The 26055-nt window shown below is 44.0% G+C and overlaps 2 protein-coding genes across 2 annotated transcripts in view; both read left to right on the forward strand.

The window, feature by feature from the left end:
• LOC125233570 (guanylate cyclase 32E-like) overlaps positions 1 to 26055 on the forward strand; it is a 221132-nt gene that overhangs the window by 113012 nt on the left and 82065 nt on the right. The window contains exons 10-14 of the mRNA XM_048139626.1: positions 8117 to 8201; positions 11059 to 11211; positions 11897 to 12034; positions 21702 to 21965; positions 25693 to 25830. Of these exons, the coding sequence (XP_047995583.1) occupies positions 8117 to 8201; positions 11059 to 11211; positions 11897 to 12034; positions 21702 to 21965; positions 25693 to 25830 (778 nt within the window). The remainder of the gene's footprint in view (positions 1 to 8116; positions 8202 to 11058; positions 11212 to 11896; positions 12035 to 21701; positions 21966 to 25692; positions 25831 to 26055) is intronic.
• On the forward strand, positions 2497 to 6015 carry LOC125233272. Its single transcript, XM_048139218.1, has 2 exons — positions 2497 to 2733; positions 3504 to 6015. Exons 1-2 carry the CDS (start codon positions 2668 to 2670, stop codon positions 5739 to 5741), a joined length of 2304 nt encoding a protein of 767 aa, XP_047995175.1. The 5' UTR covers positions 2497 to 2667; the 3' UTR covers positions 5742 to 6015.

Consider the following 26055-nt stretch of genomic DNA (forward strand, 5'->3'; position numbering starts at 1 on the left):
TTTGGCATCGTATTTTCGAAATTATGCGTTTTGATTTAACCTGTCACCTACAATAAAGTGGTCATTCGAACCAAATCTGTGCTAAAGTGATGCATAGGACACCAGTGCAAAAATCGCAGATTAAAACGCGTAATCAGTATCGCCGCGAACTCGAGTGCACGAATGCGCAAATGGCGAGTACATCGAGCAACGCGCCCGCGCCTACACCCGCGGAACCTATAGTTAATAAATTCCTAGACCTCGGCACCGATAGTCTTAAAGTGAAATCGTCGAAGGATAGGGAACAAGTGAAAATGGAAACACCAAAAAGTGTACGTGGTTCAGTTTCGTCAGTAAAGTCTAAACTATCTACGTCATCATCAATTGCGCGACGTAAGCAATTGGAATTTGAAGCCGCTCAAGCCAAGGCCCAGATTGAGCTGGCCCTTATTGATAAAAAGCTAGAAGCTGATCTAGCCCAAGTTGACGCCGAAGAGTCGCAGAGTGAGAATGAGCGCGGTAGTGAAGCGAGCGGAAGCGCGCATAGCAACAGGGCGCGGTCGAACGTCGAACAGTGGTTGAGTCAAGGTCACGACGAAACTACTTACATACCGCAGCCAGAGGCGCCTTATCAGCCACAGCATCACCAGCACCCTGCACCAGCACCCGTCAACTTACCTATAGTCCAGCAACCTGTTCCAAGTGACAGCATTCGAGAACTAGCGCTTACCTTGAAGGATATCATGACGAACTCGTCAGCCAAGCGTGAGGATCGTTTGCTCAGCCGCCTGTCTACGCCACGTGACTTACCTATATTCAGCGGCGACAGCGTCGAATGGTTGCACTTTAAAAAGTCTTATACGGAATCTACCAGAGTCTGTGAATTCTCTGACTCTGAGAACCTGGAGAGGCTACGCAAAGCACTGCGAGGCGACGCCAAGGACACGGTTACCGCACTGCTGATCGGCAACACCCCGCCCGCAGCCGTCATGGAAGCTCTCGAGTTAAGGTTCGGCCGATCGGATGTCATCATCATGAACCTCACGACGCAGCTGAAGAAGCTACCTTCGTTACCCACGTCGTACCAGCATGAGTTGATTGACTTTTCGATAAAAGTAAATAACTGCGTAGCCACAATAGGTGCGCTAAATAAACCTGATTACCTACGCAGTCCCGAGCTCGCATCAGCTGTTCTTAACAAGCTACCGAGCACCCTGATTGGTAAATGGACTGATTTCGCATACAAAAGGTTAGAGGAAGACCAGCCTAAGTTGATCCTCATCTCCGAGTTTCTTAAACAAGAAGCACAAATGTTGTCACTAGTTGGAATGACACAAGCACGTGAACAAAGCAAGTCGAGTGAAATAAAAACTACAGCGAAATACTCAGGTGATAACAAAGTTCGTATTACTCGGCCCATATTGACAACAAAAGTCGTCGAGGAAAATAAGAATTGTAAATTTTGCTCAAAGGAATTTCACCCGCTGCCCGACTGCCGTGTTTTCAAACGTGCCATGCGCCGTGACAGATGGAAGTTCGTCAGATCCCAAGGACTATGTTATTGTTGTCTGACGTCACGACACGACAGGGACACCTGCCCTGCGCCCGTGTGCGACATAGATGGTTGTGGACTCGCACACCACAAGATGCTACACTACAAGAAGCCTACGTCAGCACAATCAGCTGACGCGGTCGTTGACCCGCCGCCCGAGCCGGCCCCCGCGCAGGCTCAGCCGCCGGCCCCCGAGCCGGCACCCCCGGCCCCCGACACCGTGGCGCACGTTACATCGGATTGTGATAAATCTTCTTGTGAGGACAACGTTATGTTAAAAGTAGTGTCAGTGCAGTTACGTGGACCTAAGGGTACCGTAAGTACCTACGCCCTTTTAGACGATTGCGCATCTGTGTCTATGATAGACTCTGATTTAGCGGACGAGTTAGGTCTTAAAAATCAAAATCCGCGGTCTGTAATGTTTACCGATGCGTTTGGACTCGAGGTGTATCAATCAGCTGTGCCGAACGTTATCGCGCAGATAAGTGGACAAAATAATAACAATAGTTATAATATTAAGTTGCGTAAAGTGTCTAAATTAAATTTACCAGCTCAAAACTTGTCTGCACTTAAAAGTTTAAATTGTAAACGTTTATCTCATATTAAGGAATATGTGTGTAAAAGTCGAGTTAAACCTCGTATTCTCATTGGGGAAGATAATTATTACCTAATCGCTCCGATACAAATAATTCATGGTAGTGAAACCGAGCCCTATGGATCTCTGTGCAAGTTAGGATGGTCAATTCATGGTAATTGTGGTCGCACTCACTCTAACGCTGCCAATGTGTTCCATCTCAGTCACACAGATGGCGAAAATATAGGTGAACTAAATGATTTAATTAAACATTCTTTTTCCCTAGACTCCATAGGAATTTCAACCTTACGCCGTGAAAATAGCGATCATTTAAGGGCGTTGCAGATCCTAGAAGATTCAGCGCGCCTTATCGGAGATCAATGGGAAGTGGGTCTGCCGTTCAAGAAGGACGTATTCGCCATGCCAGACACACGCGAAGCTGCCCTTACGCGCCTACAGTCTTTAATGCGCAAGTTTGTTAAAGATCACGCGTACGCAGATCGCTACCGAATGGAGGTAAACAAACTGTTTGCCGCTGGCTACGCACGTGAGCTCAAGGAAAATGAACTTTCGGCCGACCGCATATGGTATCTCCCGCACTTCGGAATTCAGAACCCCAACAAACCTGGTAAGTTGAGACTTGTTTATGATTGTGCTGCAAAAGTAAATGGGAATTGTCTTAATAGTTATTTGTTAACGGGACCAGATTTATATAATTCACTTATGGGGATTATGTTGAGATTTCGTGAGAATAAAATAGTTATAATTGGGGACATTAAGGACATGTTTTTAAGGGTGAAAATAAGGCCCGAAGATCAACATGTACTTCGTTTTTTATGGCAGGAAGCTCCGGGCTCGCCCGTAAAAACATGTGTTATGCAAAGTCTATTGTTTGGTGCCACTTGCAGTCCTTTTATAGCACAATTCATTAAGAATAAAAATGCATCTAGGTATGAAGATTTATATCCGGAGGCTGTAAATGTTATTGTAAATAGTCATTACATGGATGACTGTTTATATTCAACTAGCAGTGTAGAAAATGCAGTTAAGTTGGTTGAACAAATTACTCTTATTCACAAGAGCGGTGGATTTGAGATACGAAATTGGTCAAGCAATAGTCAGGAGGTATTGAAAAATATACCTACTGACGCGCTCGCGCAAACAGCTGTTCACTTCAAGGACGGAGTTATGAACACAACCGAGCGCACCTTAGGGTTAATGTTTCATCCTTCAGATGATACTTTTGGATTTAAGATTTCATTTAATCGTGTCCCTCAGGAGGTATTAAATGGATCTGAGGCTCCGACGAAAGCAAAAATGCTTAGCCTCATCATGTCAGTTTATGACCTTCACGGTTTTTTATCGCCTTTTATTATAAAGAGTAAAATAATATTTCAGGACGTTCACCGTAGTGGCGTGGAGTGGAACGACCACATCCGACCGGAGGAGCACGCGCGCTGGGTAAGGTGGCTCGACGAGCTTAAACTACTAGCGTCGCTGCGCATCCCTCGACACTACGCGGCCGCGGGGCCATGGACGCCGTGCTACGATGATTCGGCGGATGGGGTAAGTGACCCCACCATCATACATACCGAATTACATGCATTTTGCGATGCCAGTAGTAAGGCATATGCCGCTGTTGTTTATTGGCGCTTTGTTCGCTCAGATGGAACTATAAATGTATGTTTTGTGGCGAGTAAAAGCAGAGTGACCCAACTACGTCCGGTCTCTATACCGAGGCTAGAGCTTCAAGGTTGCTTGCTCTCTGCTCGTCTGGCCGCCACAATACAGAGCGAGCACAAAGACATTAAGCCAAACAAGCGATATTTCTGGACGGATTCAAATACCGCCCTCCAGTGGATTCGCAGTGACCCTAGAGACTTTAAACCATACGTCGCTCACCGCCTCGGTGAGATTGACGAGTTGACCAGTGCGTCAGAGTGGCGTTACGTCCCCACGTCCTTGAACGTAGCCGACGTAGCCACTCGTGAGGACGCGCCACCACTGCAGTACGATGACGTATGGTTCCAGGGGCCAAACTTCTTGCGTGAACGCGAAGGTGAGTGGCCCAAGGATCTCAAGAGCTCCAAGCAGCTTGAAGAAGCTATTTGCGAACGTAAGGTCATTAATGTTGTATCCTCAGCCGACTGTACTAGTACGTTGCCGGTACCTAACGAAAATTACTTTTCGTCGTGGATTCGATTACTGATGACTACTGCACGGGTATTGTTGTTTATTAAAAAATGTCAGCATAAATGCGATCGAATCGACACCGAACTGTTACAATCGGCAGAGGACTTGTTGATTAAAAAATGTCAACATGATTCGTTTCTTACAGAAATTGCCTGTTTAAGGAACAATAAGCCGTTATCGAAAGATAGCCGACTGCTACAGTTAACGCCCTATCTCGACGATGCGGGCCTACTACGTGTAGAGGGCCGTATCGACAAGACTGTTGGAGTCAATGAGTCTACGAAGAGACCAGTGATTCTTGATGGCAAGCATCGAATCACCAGACTGCTCGTAGAACACTACCACAGGCGAGCACTGCACAGAGCTCAAGAACTGGTAGTTAATGAGCTAAGGCAGCGCTATTGGATTCTGCAACTGCGACCAACTGTACGCGCAGTCGCAGCCCATTGTCTGCTGTGCAGATATCGTCGCGCCACGCCGCAGCCGCAGCGTATGGGCGACCTGCCCGCAGCACGGCTGCAGCACAACCGTCGTCCGTTCTCGTTCACCGGGGTCGACTTTTTCGGCCCCATGGAGGTAACCGTAGGTCGTGGTAGGCAGAAACGGTATGGAATGTTATTCACATGTCTGACCATTCGAGCCGTACATGTCGAAATAACGGAAAACCTTACCACTGACTCTACCATAATGGGTTTGAGACGGATGATAGCACGCAGAGGTACCCCTACCATGATATACTGCGATAATGGGACCAATCTTAGAGGTGCCCACATGGAATTGAAACGCAGTATCGCTGAACTAGACAGCGATGCCCTGCGCAATGATGGACTCGTGAGAGGAATTGAGTGGAAATTTATTCCCCCGGGCGCCCCAGAGATGGCTGGCGCGTGGGAACGAATGGTGCGTACTTTTAAATCATCCCTCCGAGCTGTACTCAAGGAGCGCGCCCCACGGCCAGAGACCCTTTCAACATTGATGGCTGAAGTTGAAGCCCTCGTCAACAGCCGTCCTATCACGTACGTATCGGTAGATCCTAACTATCCTGAAGCTCTGACCCCCAATCACTTCTTGATTGGTACGTCCTCAAATGGACCAGCGTTTGGTAAGTACGACAATGGCGACCTCCAGCTAAGACGTCAGTGGCGGATAGCGCAACGTCTAACTGATATGTTTTGGGCACGTTGGCTCAAGGAGTATTTGCCAACACTTCTTCCGCGGCAAAAGTGGACGCGCGAAAATCGCTCATTACAGGTAGGAGATTACGTAATTATAGCCGAACCTAACTTAGATCGTGGATCATGGCGGCACGGAATAGTGAGTGCGACACACGTTGGTAATGATGGGCGTACTCGCGTTGTTGACGTCCGTACGCGCACGGGCATTTTACGCCGCCCCGTCACACGCGTCGCCTTACTTGCACCAGAGATGGCTCGTGATGACTAGTCATCACTAAGGGGGTGGGATTGTAGGCGACGCATATATGTTTTATGTGAACTGTACTTTAGGATTTATTTATTAAGTTTGCTTACTTATTTTGGCACATGTAACGCCATCTAGATTAAAACTTTGGAATTAAAGCTACATAAAAACAATGGTGGGTAGCGAGCCCAAGTCATGCGCTGCACCTAAGTAAAATGAAGGTAGTTGTACATTTCGCGAACTGAGACCCGCCGCGTTGACTCCTCGCTCGTACCACGGTTTTGGCATCGTATTTTCGAAATTATGCGTTTTGATTTAACCTGTCACCTACACTCAGTTTTGACAATTTGGCCCATATTCTTAGCTTGATATATTGTGTTAAAATGCCAAATATATCAATATTAGCGCCATCAAGTCGAGCGTCCCCCAAAGATGTAACGCCATCTAGGCCACTGTACCTTTTTCTCTAAGATATGGTTTTAAGGTACGTTTTTTTCTTAGACTGTCTTTGTCGGAACGAAAATAAAACTACTTATCCCTATAAATTCAGGTAAACCTAGACTTGGTTTTCACCAAGTCTGGATTTCCCTGGATTTCACGTCTTTTTGTTTACCAGTTTTTTTTTGTGAAAACGCTTGAGGACCTATTTTCAAGGGGCTAGAACATGTATATGAGTTTTAGTAGGTATATTGCGGTATAATTATGGTGCGCTGAAAATATCCAAAAATTGACTCCAAAATGCACAAATGTTACTTATGTTACCACATTTAAACTAGTGCTATTCATATTAATAGTTTATCAAAAAAAGGTTCAATTAAGGAATGTATATATTTGTCGCGAGTGACGCTAACGCACACACAGACAGACAAACACGTCAACAATCTTATAACACCCCGTCGTTTTTGCGCCGGGGGTTAAAAATATTTTTCTTGTGATTACTACACAGACCAATACAACAAGACGGCCCTTACAGGGCGACTCGCGGTCACCAAGCATACGACAAATCAGGTTTATAAAAGTTTGAACGCGTGCGACACCGATCAGTAGCGCCCAAGTATACGACCCGCTAACAGTGTCCGTGTCCGCTCGGGAAAAAATCTTAAATAATCAAATTTGGTTGCAAACAATGGTCTCTTACAGCATAAAGTGGTGTGGCAAGTCTTCTAACACTTCTACATATAAAAAACATGGAATAACATTCCACAGTTAAGTCAAATTAATTATTTTGTTGAATATTGTTTATTATCCGCGGAGTTCATTTATTCTGGTCAATATGGTTGTGCTGAGCGGCGCCGAGGCGCGTCCATCCCTTTTTGCCAAGTTAACAATGTGATATGCTATCCCTTTCACGTAAACGACTAGGCATGGGGCCATGTTAGTTTATGTCTGTTGCGGGAACTTCGTACTGCCGTTCGTACCATGTGCTACCATTTTATGAAATATAAAAGAAAGCAGATTTGTAATAGTGAATAATTATCTAGAATCTGTAGAGTCTGTAGTGGTATTTAGTTCATTGATTAGTTTAGAATATTTAGTTGGTAATTTAACTTAATAAACGTAAGTAAAAATGCACAGTTTAGTTATTAGTTACTAGAATGATTTTTATTGAGATGCTATCACAATCATCATCCTCCTTGCGTTATCCCGGCATCGGCATTCGCCACGGCTCATGGGAGCCTGGGGTCCGCTTTGGAAACTACTACCAAGATTTGGCGTAGGCACTAGTTTTATGAAAGCGACTGCCATCTGACCTTCCAACCCGAAGGGTAACTAGGCCTTATTATAATTTAATTATAATATTATAATTTGTTGCAAAACAAATTCACCACAGTACTGGTACCGGTACCATTGTCTATAATAGACATGTCCCATTCCCATCCCTACTGCTAATCATAAAGGCGCGCCATTATTTAAACCGACCAATGGCAGCACCGTGCGCGCCCGCCTCACCCCGCAAGGATTGGTGATTTGCGTCTCGAACAATATCGCTTGCATTTGGCTTCTAGTGGGGTGTTCTGTGGATTACTATATAGGTAAAGTGCAGCGGGGCAAATCTCGACTGGGGGGCAATTGTAACTGATCCATTTTTTCTATTATTACACTATGATGCTGTGTTCTACTTGTGTCCACTTAACACGCATACCATATATAACCGGTGGAAACTCTATTTAATAATGCAAACTATTTAACATTGTAAAACATGGAAAAAATATGGACCAGTTACATTTGTCCCCCAGTCGAGATTTGCCCCGCTGTGCCTTATCCAAATTGTTTATTAATACCACCTTTATTATCATATGGATTGTAAGTGAAAGTGGCATGCACTGGTACACTGCCGAGCACTGGTACTTTTAAATTGGTTTCCGTTAACCGGACACTCAACAAGAGTTGTTTTTCAGGGAGCTGTGTCAGATGATCCGCAACCACTCCGCTGCGCCACCTTTCTGCGTCCCCAACTACCACAAGTTATACGAAGAGGCTTCTGTAAGTACCTAACATAGTAGATACGCCCATGGTCACATTCAATAGCAGTCTCTCTCTCTCATCTTAGCGTTTTCCCGGTTCGAGCGCTTCGGAGTCCGGGGTCCGCTTTCCGGCTTTTTCTCCTCCACTTCGTACGGTCCTTCTGCATCCCTGGGTGGCTAGCCGAATGGCACAATCGCTCACGAAACGCTCACGAAACGAAGCGCTAGTAGATATCTATCTCTATCGCGCTTGCGTGTTGGCGCGACAGAGCCAGCGGCGTATCGCTTTCGTTTGGCGTCGGAGAAATGCCATTCGGCTACGGGGCCTGGTTGTGACTGTGAGACCATTGTCACGCATATCGCCCCCAACGACATCAAGCCAACACTTCTTGGGTTTTCCCAATTCCCCTTCGGCCGGAGCCAGGCGGAGGCGGCATAACAAGACATTTGTTCCTTATGTAACTTGCCGGTTTACGAAAGACTACGGTAACTAAGACCTAATTTAGACGGCGTGCGAACTCGCATGCGATTTTAGTTAGATTGCGGACTGTTGAGGTTAAATTCAGCCTTGCACCATTACGATAGTACTATTTAATTATACTGTGCTTTCACAGCCGTCAATACCGCAATGTAATAAAACTCGCATGCGAGTTCTCGTGCCGTGTAAATGGGCCCTAACTTTAAACACAAATGAGAACACCGTCAAAGTCATCGGTACATTCAAAGGAAACTTAAATATATGTACATTCAATACATAAATTCACGACTCTCTCCAATAGCGATAGGCAGAGCACATAAAACTGCTCAAGTTTCAGAGCAATTACTAAATTAATAAATAGTAAACGAAGTTGTGGTATTATACTGATAGGTTGCTAGCCAATCGCATCGCTCCCATAACTGCCCCACTCGGAATGGTGGCCGCTTACAGACGTAAGAAGCGCTTGGCATCCGTTAGCTCGTTGGGTGGACGACATCCGCAAGGTTGCGGGTCACAACTGGATGAGACTAGCTCAGGACCGGGATACATGGCGTACTAGAAGAGAGGCCTATGCTCAACAGTGGGCGATAAAGGGCTGACATGATGATGATGATGATGATACAATTTTGCACTCAACAGCCCGGAATGTAAGTAAAATCGCATGCGAGTTCGCACGCCGTCTAAATCAGGCCTTATAATAATATTCGTAAATAATACTATTTGTCGAGTCTGCCGTCGAAACTTAATAACCCACATTTCGTGAACAAACGCTCCCTCAGTGATATCAAGTTACTGTATTACATTATTAAATACCCAGATATTAACTATTGTACCTACACGTATCATTAATATCATTATTCACTATAACATAATGCATATCACCTTATCACCCTAAAGACGATATAGAACAATCTTCATAATTACCAACTAAGCTGAGATGTACATAATGAAATTTTCAATTATACAACCTTCTTTAGGTCACCTTATGATCAACCTCTACCCGCCAAGCCGATGTGTCAATCGTTGACGCTAGTCGCCGATCGAAACGCAGTATGTTTCTGTCACGTCAATACGGGAGAGCGATAGAGATAGCTAGCTATGATAACGATATTGTCGTAAGCGTTTGTGCATTTGGCTGCATACCCTGACCGCCTAGCCGGGGGGTGACAATTGTTGATGTTGACACTAGTCGCCGATCAGCGTTTCGCAGTCGGAATCTGTCGCGCCAACTACAGAGGAGCGATAGGGAGACCCAAGCATAAGCATAAGAGGTTGTGGTGGTGGCTAGGTACCCTATTGTTGCTAAATGTGGAATCAATATACATTCCAGCATATGTAAGTAATAACTCCCGACCGACACAGGGGTACAATAGGTGTAGGGACTTTAAATACCTGTTTCACGCGTGTCAAACTATAGTTACTAACATAAAGGGATTCTGATCATAACGTTGATAAATGGATACATTATGTTCTAACAGTAGCATAAGGTTCTGGGAATAAACACTAAATAGAGATTGAGATACTATTACATGAACCTAGAGAATAACTGTTATTAAGTATCTACGATACTGTCATTCTAGCAAATGTTGAAATTGAAATCTCTTTATTGCCACAAAAACGAATTAACAAGTATAAAACTTTAACTAATTTAAAAGAACTGAACTAAATTAAAAGTATACGTTGCCAGGAGAACCTTTGCACAAAATGGCGTTTGTAAGCGAAATTTAAATCCACCTAAATCTGACTTGACAAGAGCACCATTTTTTACACTGTCATGTTCGATCCATATATTATCATCTAGATCGTTTATTTTTGACTTGCGTTGCGGGGCCTGTAGCAGGGCGGGCGAGCTTGCGTTTACCCAATGCAGCATCTACTCAGGACAGTTGTATGAGCTTCAATGGTTTGACATGTACGCCTCACGCCCCGTCCCGCTGAATGCCCAATATGAGCGTGCACGCAGCGTTAACACTTAACTGCTGCCAACGTAGCGGGACATGCTCGGTATCAAGATTCGAGATCGGGTAAGGAATGCCGAGATCCGTCGTCGCACCAAGGTGCAACACGTTGGTTTCGTCATCACCAAACTAAAATGGAGTTGGGCGGGACATGTTGCTAGGCAGAGTGACGGTAGATGGACTAAAATGTTAACGGAATGGTGGCCGCTTACAGATGTAAGAAGCGCTTGGCATCCGTTAGCTCGTTGGGTGGACGACATCCGCAAAATTGCGGGTCACAACTTGATGAGACTAGCCCAGGATCGGGATACATGGTGTACTATTATAGAAAAGAGGCCTATGCTCAGCAGTGGGCGATAAAAGGCTGACTTGATGATGACGATGATGAACGTAGCGTAGATTAGTATTTTTTCTGCTTACGTCACGGCATTTGTCACCAGGTACCAATAGAAGCGGCTCACCTATACGACGCCGTGGTGTTGTGGGCCCGGGCCGCCACCGCTGCAATGCGCGCGGGCCTGCCAGCCACCGATGGCGCCAGCCTGATGAAGCTCCTCCGACCAACTACCTACCGATCTGTTCAGGGGTTTGATGTAAGTATATGCTCACTAGTTTTCATTGAATTCCTGCCGAAACTTCTGTCAAAGTAGATCACTGTGTTTTTACCGATGGGGCCAGCCTGATGAAGCTCCTGCGGCCCACTACCTACCGCTCTGTTCAGGGGTTTGATGTAAGTTGATGCTCACTAGTTTTCAGCTGTACTATAACATTGGATACCATGGTATCCAATGTTCTGTAATTCCTGCCGAAACTTCTGTCAAAGTAGATGTGTTTTTACCGATGGGATCAGCCTGATCTATCTTGCTCGCACTTATGCGATCCCGATAAGAGCCGAAGCCGAAGGGTAAAAGCCGAATCGTTAACTGATTTTAATCGCACTGTAAATACCTCGATACTTAATACGATTTGTCACACTAACTTGTGGCGTAAATAGGTCTGCTGAATTAAAATGTAAGCATATGCATATTTATAAAATGTAAATATGTAAATTCAAAGGCATCCAATATATTGAAAATGTTTATAAGTACAGGATTCGTGGAATTACAATAAATGCCTCTCTTAATTTTGCAAAGAATTTAAAGTTTAATTCAAGGAATGGTACCAGTTAAGGAGAGACTTTCTGTATTATTTTCTTTTTCTTGAATTTTTTTGAATAAAAAATATATTTAAATAAGTGTATTTACATGTACTAACTAATATTTTAACACCTTATAACAGGTTTACATGGACAGCGCTGGTGACGCCGAGGGTAACTTCACGGTGATAGGGCTGGTGGAAGACGAGACGGCTCCAGGAGGTTGGCGAGCGGCGCCAGTAGCCACCTTCCGATATGCCAACTCTTCAGACATGCTACCGGTCAGTACTGAGGTTGTTTAGGCAGACAGAGCTGGGAGGACAACGTCACGATGGTAGGGCTGGTGGAAGACGAGATCCAGGGGGCTGCCGAGCGGCGCCAGTGGCCACCTACCGATATGCCAACTCTTCAGACATGCTGGCCGTCAGTCCTGAGGTTGTTTAGGCAGACAGAGCTGGGAGGAGTGGGAGGACAACGTAACGATGGTAAAGCTGGTGGAAGACGTGATCCGGGGGACTGCCGAGCGGCGCCAGTGTTCACCTTCCGATATGCCAACTCTTCAGACATGCTGCCGGTCAGTACTGAGGTTGTTCAGGTGGACAGAGCTGGTGAGGACAGCTTCGCGCTGATAGGGCGTGGTTGAAGACGAGATCCAAGGGGCTGGCGGGCGGCGCCAGTGGCCACCTTCCGATATGCCAACTCTTCAGACATTCTACCGGTCAGTACCTACAAATACCTAGTTAAGGCTGGTTGTAGTGTCGCGTGGACCGACCGCGCGGAGCGATCCGCACCGGACTAATATGTACCTATTAAATTCAGGGTGCGTTTCAGAGTAAAGCGGACGGGTAAGCGCGGACGACAACATCAACTTCATACAAATTGGTCATGTGGATCGCTCTTTTTGATTAGCCCTCTATAGTTAAATAGTCGCAGTACATCTGGGTCATAGTTACAAACGAATCTAACGATTGTTAAAATGAAAGCAAGATCAGTTTTAAATCTAGCACAGGCTTCAAAAAAGGTATAATACGTTAGTTTTCAGACCACGTCGGCAGTTCATTGACATTAACAATACTAGAACCTTGAAACACGTAGGTACTAGGGTCTCTGTTCGTCGGCATTCCTTTTAATCCCTAGGTATGCGGGTGAAAACGTGACTAGATTAGGGGAATACTGGCGTTAATATCAATAGGATTAAATGGAACAACGATTGTATAGGTTTTATTTTTTATGCCAATAATTTATTTATTTATTTATTATTCAAATAAGTTACACAGCATAACAGTAAAACCAAAGCACTGTGAAACTAAAAAATAAAAACAATAGGTATAGCACATAAAACAGTAGGTAAACATCAGACAAAAAAAAAACAATATTCTATTTAGGCGACGACGTAACAGCGTGGCTCCGTTGCGTCGTCTGACACGGCGTAGGGTTCGGCAGGTTGCCCCGGAACCGCCGAAACACCACGCCCTTCGGCCAGAAGTCTGCACTCGCGATGGTGTCCTGCAGCGGCCGCGGCACTCGCAACACAAACGAACTGAAGTGCACGTAGTGGCGCGACTGTAGCTGGAACACTCTCAGCGTGTAGCCAGTCTTCTGGCGAACGTACTCCACCACCTCATCAGCCCCGGCGGAGTAGTGCAAGCGCGACACGTAGAGCGCCCTACTCGGCGTAGAAATCCGTAGACCTGAATTCACTGGTTCCGCATTGCCACACATAGTCTTACGAGGCGCCCTGCGCGCCTTGCTCTTCTTTTGCACCAATGTGAATCCCTCCTCATCCACATTCGTGCGGGCAGACTTTTCCACAATAGGAGCCCGTGATACCTTTACAGGTGCATTTACCCGGTTCGTTGCGACGGACTCACCGACAACGTCAGCATATGCACGCTGACGCGAGTTCGTTGGGACATGTGGCGGCCGGACGCGCGGGGGCGCGCGGGCGGCGGATCGGCGCGTGCGACACATTTTACTGCGCCGGCAACAGGCAAACAAACCGACTTGTCAGCAGGTCGATTATCAGACTTGAAATTTGAAGCCGCTGTCTGAGTTGGGGCAATTCGCAAACATTTTATTTCTTCACGTAACTCAGAAATAGTAATTAGGCTAGCTTCAAACTTCGTATTCATTTCGGCTAAACTTGTTCTTAGGGCCACGATTTCCTTAAACAAGCATCTGACGTCGACGTTGTCCGGATTGTACGACGAAATGTTGGAGATATCCGTCGCCACAAACTCCGGAATCCGGTCGTTGAAGTCTTTGAGGATCTTCATTATGTCCTCCAGGCTCTTCTTCCCAGTTTCGTCTCCTCTTCGGTGAGGTACATAGGTGCCGGCTATTCCAAGGAACTCACACAACACTTTCTTCGCTACACAGATGTCTTCCACGGTGAACTTCGACGCGCGCGAAGACATCTGAACAGCAGTCGCCGCATCCATCGCTCCTTCCCGCAGCAGTTTATTTTTCTCTTGCAGAAAAGCGAGGAACTCGTTTACGATGGGTTGACCCTGTTTAGAATCTGCCATCGTGTCGATTTGCCGGCAGCGGCAGGGCCGCGCGATTTCGCAATTTATAATTAAATTAAATCATCAATGCGTCTACGTCGCTGCGCGCATTGGACACGACACCATAATGTGTAAGTGTACCTACGATTTTTATTCCTGTTGGAAGGAAAAATATTTATCCCCTTATTCAGAAACGTTTACTAAAGTTATGAAGCCGATAATGTTCGTTTGTCCCTTTCTATCACACCAATACGTCGGAAAGGGACAAACGAACTTTATCGCCTTGATAACTTTAGTATACGTTTATGAATAAGGGGGATAGACATTACTTTTTTGTACTATAAAAGGGCTTACTCATGATCAGAGTCCGGGCTGACTCATGACCACAGACTAATAGCCGTGGCGAAGACGTGGCCTACGAAGGAACGAGCTCGCCCGGAAGGCGCCAGTTCAGTGTGCGTAGCTGAATGCACAAACGCTTCACGAAACGCTCACGAAACGCTCACGAATCGTGAGCGAATCGTGAAGAGTTTGGGCATTTGGCTACGGACACAGGTTCACCCTTGACTTCAAGGTTTTTGGGTTATATGAGCTGGAAAATATAGATGCCGACAAGCTTAGCCTATAGACTAATATACTTACTTTTCAGACTAAATTTTCGTATGTGATATTAGTCGAATTTCATAGAAAGAAACAGCTAAAAAACGAAGTGTGATGAATTTTTGGTAGGAAAGTATGTATATGAGACAGTACAGAGGTAGTTCGTAAAGCTTTTCCTTCGTATTTTACGGAAACGTTCGTATTTGTCATGTAAGGGCCAGTTGCATCAACCACATTTGACAGTCACATCATCGTCACGCAGCAGAGGTCTATGGAACTTCCCATACAATAAAATTTGACGAACGCTTTAACGGTGACAGACGGCTTGGTGCAACCGGCCCTTAATCAGACAATGTCAAGTGGGTACCGTAAAAATACGAAGGAAAATCTTTTCGCATTACATCTGTAGGAAGGTATACCTACTTACCATACAAAAGTTCCGCTTTATACTCAGTGTTTAATCCGGCCTTCAGCTTACTCGTACGAAGTTCGGAACTGAATTCTGAAAGACATCCCGGGATAATATTCACTAGGACCTTGAGACGTAGTGCAGGTGACTACAAAGGAGGTATTTAGAGCTAGTTCGTAGATTACATAACGCTTAAGGGAGGATTGCGTTGTTGACGTCATGCTCCACGGCAGCGCCACCTTAGCTTTAATGAACATAAACATATGGGAAAATATCTATATAAAGTCTATAAAATTATAGACTAGTTAAAAAAATATCTATGTTTCTAGTTTCGTCGTGAGCTCTTATACATTGTGGCGCTGCTGTAGAGCATACTCCACAGCAGCGCCACCATAAAATATCAATTACTGCATATGGTACAGGCACGTATATGGCTTCAAATAATTCTATAACAATTCTATATTGACCTAGCTTACAAAATCCCTACTTTTATTTTGCATATAGGAAAATACGATGCCACAAATCTTTTGTAACAAATAATTATCGCAGCGCCTTAATAAAAAATCAAGGCAAACACACTAACAATTTTGCCGAGATTTTCAATAAGGCGCTGCGATAATTATTTCTTACAAAAGGTTTGTGGCATCGTATTTTCCTAAATGCAAAATAAAAGTAGGGATTTCGTAAGCAAGGTCAATATAGAATTGTTATAGAATTATTGAAAACGATCCCAGAAAATTATCATTTTATGTATTTTTCTCCTATCATTTTATAATAGAAAGTGCGCGCATATTAGTAAAAAGTACGACGAGCATAGTTATTAATCATAATTGCAGATACATGCAGAAATAATCGTTGCAAACGAGGAAGCAACGCGCCCCGCTTGAGATGACAGACGTCAGACAAGAAAATAACAACAAATAATAATACTTACTGAGTAATATTATATCTGGATATCGTTTTTATAAAGTGCATTTAGCATTCAAGGGGCGTGCTTGTGATATATATAGTTTGCACGTGTTCCGAAGTTATACAACCTTCCTTGGAATCAACAGAATCAACAGAACTTCACAAGCGGTTCTCTTACCTCAAAGAACCCTTGCAGCAGCAGCGCAGCACACAGCGGGCGGCCCAGGCCCTATTCTCCGTTCTCTTAGCCTGGGCCCGCGACGGGGAATCTTTATTTTTTGTTTTTATACATTATTTGTCCTTTTAAGCCTATAGTTATAAGTATTGTGTAGTTTTTTATGTATTTTAATTTTAAATAGTTTATTTTTCTTTTTAAGACTAGTTTGCTGATGCCTATTTCTATCCTTCCTAACTCCGCTCCATCCACTGCATCTTCAGAAATCATCCGTTGTCCCGAATGTACAGAGCCCAAGTTTTTTAAAGGATCTAGAGGTCTGAATATTCATATAACTAAAAAACATAGAAAATCAGCTAGTCAACCAACACCTAGACCTACGTCATCTCAGCCCAACGTCGAACCCATCCCGGATCTCCAGGCTCCTAACTCAAATATACCATTTTGGAAGACCCTAACTAATTTAAAAAACACTTGCCCTGTTTTAAAACGCGTACCGCGTGGAGCGCGTGTGTCGGTAGCTAAATTTCTTAGTGAGACTATCAAATTAATTATTTCAACCAATTCCATTCACAGTTGGGAAAATATTTTAACTTTTACCTTTAAAGTGCTCCACATCAAACCTGATGAAAGTACACATTCTAAATCGCTTACAAAAATAATCAAACAAAATTGTTGCCGCGATGTTTCACTTTGCCCTGCTGGCGATAGTTATAAACGTCTTAGTAATAATTTATTCAAAAAAGTTGAAACTAAAATCTCTGATGGTGACATTAAAGGAGCCGCCCGCCTCTTGTTTTCTGATGATGCAGTGGCACCGGCCAATTCGGAAACCCTCGCAGCTCTCGCCGCTAAACATCCACCTTCAGACCCGAACCTTCATCTTCCAGATCCCCCTCAAGCCAACCATCCCGCTCTGACCGCCTCCGCCGAGGATGTTCTCGGAGCCATACTATCATTTCCCAATGGCTCTGCAGGAGGCCTTGACGGTTTGTCTCCACAGCATCTCAAAGACCTCCTGTACTGTGGTTGCGGTGACACAAAGGAAAATCTCTTGAAGGACTTGACGGCCCTTGTAAACATCATGTTGGCTGGTCAAGTCCCTCCAGAGATTACAGACATCCTTTATGGCGCCAACCTATGCGCCTTGACTAAAAAAGACGGCGGCATTCGGCCCATTGCGGTTGGCTCCACTCTGCGTCGACTCGCAGCCAAGATAGCATGCCGCGCTATACTTAAGGACCTTGCCTCCGAACTGCAGCCTATACAGCTCGGTTTCGGCTCCAAGAGCGGCTGCGAAGCTGCTGTCCACGCTGTACGGACATATGTAGAGCGCCAAGCAGGAGATGTTATTCTGAAGGTGGATGTCTCCAATGCTTTTAATTCAGTAGACAGGGGCGCCTTGTTGACACAAATAAAGGATAAAATTCCATCTACTTATAACTTTCTCTGGCAGTGCTACAGTTCCCCCTCTAAATTGTTCTACCAAACTGACCCTTTGTTTTCTTCCGTAGGTTGTCAACAAGGCGACCCTCTCGGTCCAGCAATATTCAGTCTCGCCATTCATCCCATAATTAAAAATCTAAATTCTAAATTGAACATATGGTACCTAGATGACGGCACCCTCGGTGGTGAAGCAATTTCAGTTCTTGATGATTTAGAAAAATTAAAAACTGACTTAAAAAACATTGGCTTATCCCTCAACTTTTCGAAATGCGAACTCTTTGTTTCAGAGACTTGTCCAAACAAAGAGCAAGTATTTGAACAGTTCGAACAAGTAGCTCCTGGAATAAAAACTATTAACAAAGAAACGCTTCACCTCCTTGGTTGCCCCATCATGGACCAATCATTTAATAATTTCATAGACACAAAAATCGAAAATTTTAAAGCATCTACACATCGTCTGGCTCAAATTAACATACATTCGGCATATTGCATCATAAAACACTGTTTATTTGTACCAAAATTTACATACATCCTCCGTGGTTCACACCTCTGGAAACACCCTTCTTTGATCTCAAATTTGGATAACTTAGTTTTGGAAACTCTCACCACCATCTTCAATATATCCTTTGGCGAAAGAACATGGACCCAGGCTAGCCTACCCATCAGGTTGGGCGGCTTGGGCATCCGAAAAATTTCTAGTGTGGCGCTGCCTGCTTTCTTGGCTTCGGTACACGGTGCTCAAATCCTCATCGGGAAAATTTTAGCCCCTTCCATTGGGGTCCTGGAGGCTGCGCACTGTACCGAGGCCAAGAATGTTTGGCAGCTAACATGCCCCAACACAGACCCGCCTGTCAACCCATGTTCGCAGAGGCAATGGGACGAACCTCTCTGTCGTCTAACAAGGGACCGCCTTCTAGAGACGGCTCTTGATTCGACAGATCGGGCTCGCCTCCTCGCTACTGCGGAATGGGAGTCGGGTCTGTGGCTGCAGACACTACCATCCATCACAATAGGTACATTGCTGGACAATACCACATTCCGGTTGGCTACCTGCCTCAGAATAGGGGCATCAACAAATGTGCCCCATCGGTGTCAGTGCGGAGTTATGGTGGATAATCTTGGCCACCACGGCCTTTCATGCAGTCGAAGTGCTGGGAGAATTCCTCGCCACGCCAGCCTCAACGATGTCATCCGGAGGGCCCTTGTTAGTGCAAAAGTGCCGGCCGTCCTCGAACCCAATGGACTGGCCAGGGTTGACGGCAAGAGGCCTGACGGAATGACGCTGGTGCCTTGGAGTATGGGTCGGCCGCTTGTCTGGGATGCTACTTGTGTAGATACCCTGGCGCCGTCCCATGTTCCAGGCACCAAAGTTGGTGCTGGGGCGGCTGCATCATTGGCTGAAGACCTCAAGCGTCGCAAGTATGTCACCCTCGGCAGTAGTTACATATTTGCGGCGTTTGGGGTCGAAACCATGGGGCCGTGGGGGCCAAGTGCGCGTTGCCTCTACAAGGAGCTATCTAAGCGCCTTATAGACGCTTCTGGTGACCAGAGGGCTGGTCAATACCTTGCTCAGCGGATCAGCATTGCTATCCAGCGGGGCAATGCGGCCAGCCTTCTGGGCACCTTACCCAACGAGCAAGACCTGGGCCAAATATTTTATTTATAAGTTTTATTGTAAGTTTTAATTTAAGTGTTTATTGTATTATTTTTATGTTGTTTATAAATAAATGAATTATAGAATTATTTGAAGCCATATACGTGCCTGTACCATATGCAGTAATTGATATTTTATGGTGGCGCTGCTGTGGAGTATGCTCTACAGCAGCGCCACAATGTATAAGAGCTCACGACGAAACTAGAAACATAGATATTTTTTTAACTAGTCTAGAATTTTATAGACTTTATATAGATATTTTCCCATATGTTTATGTTCATTAAAGCTAAGGTGGCGCTGCCGTGGAGCATGACGTCGTTGTTGAGGAAAACTGAAATAAAAGGTAAATACATAACAGATTATATTGACTCTTTTATTTATAAGTAGGAACTTAAATTATAAACTGAAATAGTTACCATGCAGTAAAGTAAAAGCGATCAAGCCAACTGATGGCGAAGCCGGGAATTTCTCTAGTGTATCTTATCTCTGAACGCTAGGCGCCTTGGCCAACAGATGCAAGTAATGTGTGCTTTGCACCTCCTATATGAATCCTTTGCTTTCATCTGATTAATGGGATGAAATATGTCGGGGTGAAAGTCATTACTTATTTTTTCCTTTTTTTTTTTTAATCAAAATTATTTATTTATTTTATAAGATTTTAGGTTTACACGTATAATACTTAACTATTTAATACTAGGTTTAAAACATAATACTAATAAAAAAAAACCTTAACAAACTACCTAAATCAAGTCAAACAACCCACCCCGCATCGTTCCCGACGCAAAAGTGCCCATCACACTTGCCGCGTTTCCACGTTGAACCGCGATGGACAACCTCTGCGCCAAGAACGACCCGGAGCGGGGGTTGAGACCCCTCTCCTGCAGACGACGCCCAAGCTCCCAGAGGAAGGTTTTTGCCTCCGCACACCAGCACCCACTAGTCTCCACGTCCACCGGAACAAATAAATAATTTGATAAGGCCGAGTACTTGTCCCTTTTTAGGTCCGCCGCCTGCTCAGCAGCTCCTCCTGCCGTCCGCACGGTGCGAGCGAGGTGCGAGGCGGCAAACGTGCTAACGCAACGCAGGTGGCGTCCCATAAAAGGCACTTACCCCTCTCCCATGGCACCAGAGTCAACCCATCCGGCCTCTTACCGTCCGACCGGCTAAGTCCAGGTGGCTCCAGCACACACGGAACGTTGGCCGACACCAGTGCTCTACGAATGATATCGTTCAAGCCGTTCAAGGCGTGGTGCCGTGGGAACCTCCCTGCGCACCTGCGACAACTTAAAGCATGGTGCCCGTATTACTTATTACTTATTACGTATTACTTATTTAGTATGAAAATTTACAACACCTATAGAAATAGCGGCAGTTTTTACATCAAAGGAACCTAAATCAGGGGTTTTCACAGGTTGATTCGCAATATTACGCTTTTTGCAAGTATCCAATTTTCAAGATGTATGCAGAAAACAAATGAAAAAATGACAAAAAACTATTTTGAACTCAATTACACTTTTTAAGAGGTCTTCTGATTATAACTTTTTTAATAAATCAAAGAATAGAAGTCTGCAATTGATGCGGCTTAGAATAAATTTAAAAGCGGAGAAATATAAGTACTGCCTTGGGTGAGCGGCAGCTTTTTTCTGCTTCTGATATTATCAAAATCGATTATCAGGATAATAGGTCAATCAAATAATAACGGCTCATTACGGAATACTTTTTACAAAGTGATCTGTATTTAGGTAAAATCTCTACATTTATATTTAGAGGTAGTTCCTTTACGATAATAGCTTTTAACTTTGAACTTTCTAATTTATGACTGTTCATTTATTTCCGTCACTCCGGATAAGCTGTTTTTGCAAGCTCGTACTATAAAATAAAAGTTGAGGCGTTAAGGCGAAGTTATCAATACAAAACGAAAGCGCTTGAAATTTTGCAGTATCAGCACGATCGCGTGTTATGGCCTATTGTATCGGCACGGCGGTGTGTTCTTTTTACACTTTTTGTAAGTGCCAAAAGGATGTACCGACGGTAGGTATTTCACACTAGACTCGCTGATTTCGCCAAAATGCCCTTGAACAGTCACCGGCATAAATAAGTGATGATTTCTGTACCTTTAAATTGTTTGACAATTTCGCAAGACATTTCAAACAAGACGTTAATGTGACAAGGTATAGAAATCATCACATATTTATGCAGGTGACTGAACACAAAATTACCTAACAACTATATTTGCTGTTTGTTATAGGAACTGGTGGGTGCCAACAAAATCGTCTGGCTGAACGGAAAGCCGCCGGCAGCCGAGCCGCCTTGCGGCTTCGACAGACTGAAGTGCTCCCTTCCTCACGACCCGGGCGTGCTGTCGGCTATTATTGCGGTCGCTGCGGCGGCCATTTTGGCGCTAGCTTTGCTGCTGCGGCATTACAGATACGAACAGAAGCTGGCCAGTGTGCTGTGGAGGATTGAAGCGAAGGACCTCACATTTATACTGGCGTGCAATGATGGAGATAAGGTGAGGAACGTTTGTTGCCTTGCGGCTTTGACAGACTGAAGTGCTATCTCATGATCCTGGGGGTGTTAGCGGATTTGTTGCGGTCGCTGCGAAGGACATATTGGTGCTAGCGTTGCTGCTGCAGCATTACAGATATGGGCAGAAGCTGGCTAATGTGCTGTGGAGGATTGAACCGAAGGACCTGACGTTTATACTGGCGTGAAATGATGGAGATAAGGTGAGGACCGCAGTCTTGGCGGAGGAGATCCCAATATCTAATTTTAAGTAACATCATTGAAGTATCTTTTAATTTGTCTAGTACCATGTGACGCAGGCGAGACTCGCAATAGTTTGTTTAAACTTGGCCGGACTGCTTTTCAACTGTCGTCTAGCGTCAAGGATTCTCGTTTCGGCTGCCCGGCCGGGCTTGACAAAATCGGATGAAGTGATTATACGTAGGTAGCGTTCTTGTTGGTGCTAACTTCCTGATTCATAGGTACTTTAATAATATCTAAGAAGTCAAAAATTACATTGGATATTATTATTATTGTTTAATAATAATAATATCCAATGTAATTTTTGACTTCTTAGATATTATTAAAGTACCTATGAATCAGGAAGTTAGCACCAACAAGAACGCTACCTACGTATAATCACTTCATCCGATTTTGTCAAGCCCGGCCGGGTAGCCGAAACGAGAATCCTTGACGCTAGACGACAGTTGAAAAGCAGTCCGGCTTTGTCGCACCAATAAGGAAAAACGCTAGAGATAGCTCTAGCTACGATAATGATACTATAGTAGGCGTTTGTGAATTTGCCTACGTTCCCTGTGGTTGTCGGGCCTTTATTATTTATTACCTCCTTCAGATAAATGTTAGATCTCAATGAAATACACGTGTAACCATTTCTCAATGATGTTCGTTTTCATTTGTCATGAATTATGTACTTAAGTGGTTATAATGGAATAATCATTTATACTGTTTTTAGAATCTTTATTTACGGAAATAGGTATCGATTTTACAAGGAGGTAATGTTCAGCTAGTTGTGTTCATACTGATTCTTGAGCACCCACAAGATTTCACAATTGTACCAAATGCAGAGCGAGCTGATCAAAAAGTGAAATCTTGAGCGTTGCGAGGTTTCAAGGCACGACCAAGCCTGTCCCACTAGCGCGTGTAGGTATTGAACTGTACTGTAAGTATTCGCCCGTATACCCCTCGCGAGGGGAAAATCAGTAGGGCCTCACGGGCGAGCGGTAACGGACGCGCGAGAGTTGTTCGTCGCATACCTACGTACTATTGCGATGATAAGTTGGTATGTCATTTTATCGTGATACGTTATTCGAAAGCTCATTTGTTTACAAAATTAACTAAAGGCAGAATTATTCAAGGGCTTTGAGTAGGTAATATCAGGCCTGTTTCAATTAAGATACCTATCTAAGTAAGTACGCCTAATAGCTAGTTACACCGGGGGCGGCTCGCGCCGCGATTCTATCGCCGCGCTACAAGTACATGCTGGCGGCCGCGACTTCGCGGACTAATCAGGGGTGGCACGCGTTTTATAAATAATAAACACCATTAAATATTTATGTAAGAATTAAGCTTAGTTATACATATCTGTGTAAATAAGTCATTTCATTACTTAATAATACCTCAGATAACTAAAATATGAACTGATCAATTTGCTTCACTTTAATTGGCCGCATGGTTAAAAATATAACTTTCTCATCGGTTTCTTGATCGAATAATCAAGAGGTAGTTATTTGATCAGTTAGTATGTGGTATGCATAAATGTTATAAATTATATCAGGATTTCTCGAACACTTTTGCAAAAGAAATACTTTTCTAAGTTTCTAGGAGATTCAAAGTAATAGTTATTTGTTTTAAAAGGGGGCAAAGTAGTTGTTTAACCGCACGTGCCAATATTGATACCCGAGCAAGCGAAAGATTCCAATATTGAACCGCGAGCGTAGCGAGTGGTTCAAAAAGTGGAATCTTGAGCGTTGCGAGGGTTTCAAGGCACGAAGGTTAAACAAACTTTGCCACCGAGTGAAACACAAAATTTTTCACCACACCAACACTATGAAAATATGAACTGTAAAACATCAAAATAAATAAAATACTTCAATTTATTTAACGTTTAGGATTCAAAATCATCATTTATACGTGAATTCCGACACCCAGCTTTAGACATCAAGTTAAAATTTGTATGAGATTACTTTGCACTCTTGTGGATAAAATGCAATTTTGCTATCTGTTTTCAAATAGCAAAGAAAGCCTTTATCAGTTGGTGTGGTGAAAAAGTAATTGTGATATGATTCATAGTAAATTTCAGCGAGATGGAGCGCAACTTTGCTTAAAGTTAAATGACAAAATACTCGTAAACGTATCTAAAGTCTACGTTTCAGAAGAATACATAAGGTACAGCGGGGCAAATCTCGCCTGGGGGGCTAATGTAACTGGTCCATTTTTTCCATGTTTTACAATGTTTGCATTATTAAATAGAGTCTCATAGAGTAGATGGCGCTAGACGTCACCCCAAGACGTGTGTACATAAGGAAAGGCATGGAAAGATTTGCGATGTCTGGCGTGGCTTCCGTAGCTCAATTGGTGAGAGCATTGCACGGATTGCAAAAATGATGCGGGTTCAAGTCCCGCCGGAAGCGTAAATTTTTCCAATTTTTCCTTTAATATAAAAATGTTGAGAAATTATTTTCCAAAAGACCTAGAAAGTTCAACTTGAGCAGAGTAATTTCGAAGAAAGTCTAGGTGGGTGTTCATTAAGCCTTTCAGGATTACAACACTCGTTACAAACTAGAGTTTTAAAGAAAGATTTAATTTATTTGGGAAACAAACAGTCGTTTACAAATATTGCTTAAGTACAGCTTTTTTCTTAAATTTAAGACCTAGACTTTCCTTATAAAAATAGCAGAAAATACAACTTGAAAAAAACATAAGTAATTAGGTAACAAACTTATTACAAGTAAGTATATTTTTGATGTGAAACAGAATAATTCTGAAATAGTGCATTACGATACAAGTGCGTAAAAAAAGGAATTTCGAAACGAGTGGCGATAAATTAAAACATGACTGAAGGGAGTGTTTTAAATCGTTACGCGTTACGAATTTCCTTTTCGCACGTGTATCGTACGACGTTTTTCAGTACAGATAGCCCTCCGAAGTTTCGACCTAACATCGCTACAAATAAGGTCAATACGGGTAAGTGTATCATAAGGAGAAGTGTGTCTGGTCTGCACATTTAAGCTGTTTAAACTAATGATCAGTGCTTATTGAGATTTCATACGCTTACCACTAATCGTGAGTAGCAAAAATATGAACTCGCAAAAACATCTGTGACAATGAGTAAAAAGGTCAAATGTGCAGACCAGACACACTTCTCCTTATGGCACACTTACCCGTGACGTGAGAGACACACTTACTAGACACACACCCGTATTGTATTGACCATAAAGCTAGGAACATACTACGCGGACGTCCGCGACCGCGACCGATCAGTGTGCACGGGACGTGGCTTCGGCTGACCAAAACATCCAGCGAGTCAGATTTCGATCGTCCGTGCACTCAAGGCCACGTCCATGACCGACGACCGATAGTTTTCACGGTTAAGTGTATATTCATTGTCTAGATCCCCGTCCGCGGTCGCGCGACGGAGGACATCCGCGTAATATGTTCCTAGCTTAAAGAGTGTGCGCGATTTTGCTATGGCGTTAATGAGAGTATCTTTCCAGACGTTACTCCCGCAAGACAACGAAGCGAGGCGAGCGCATACCACCATCGCGATGTACAGAGGCAACATTGTGGCAGTTAAGCGGCTACAGAAGAAAAGCATCGACGTCACTAGAGCTATTAAGAAGGAGTTGAAACAGGTAAGGAGACAACGAAGCGAACGAAGGTACACTGAGAGAAAATACAACCAGTTTTCATGTTCGTTCAACAAGTTTTTTCGTTAAAATATCGCCTACGTGCTCTTTGGTTCAAACAACAAGCTATTTGTCATTTGAATCGGCAATATATTTGAATCAACAAGTCGATTTTATAAAAACAACCTGACACATATTGTTTTAAACATACGGTTGGCTGATTCAAACGGA

This window comes from Leguminivora glycinivorella, chromosome 14 (genome assembly GCF_023078275.1).
Source record: "Leguminivora glycinivorella isolate SPB_JAAS2020 chromosome 14, LegGlyc_1.1, whole genome shotgun sequence".
In the NCBI taxonomy this organism is placed as follows: Eukaryota; Metazoa; Arthropoda; class Insecta; order Lepidoptera; family Tortricidae; genus Leguminivora; species Leguminivora glycinivorella.

Bases quoted from the DNA above. Each gene is read 5' to 3' on its own strand.
- LOC125233272 (XM_048139218.1), top strand. From the start codon at position 2,668: ATGAACTTTCGGCCGACCGCATATGGTATCTCCCGCACTTCGGAATTC. The intron at 2,734-3,503 runs GTAAGTTGAGAC...ATAATATTTCAG, and splicing joins TCAGAACCCCAACAAACCTG to GACGTTCACCGTAGTGGCGT.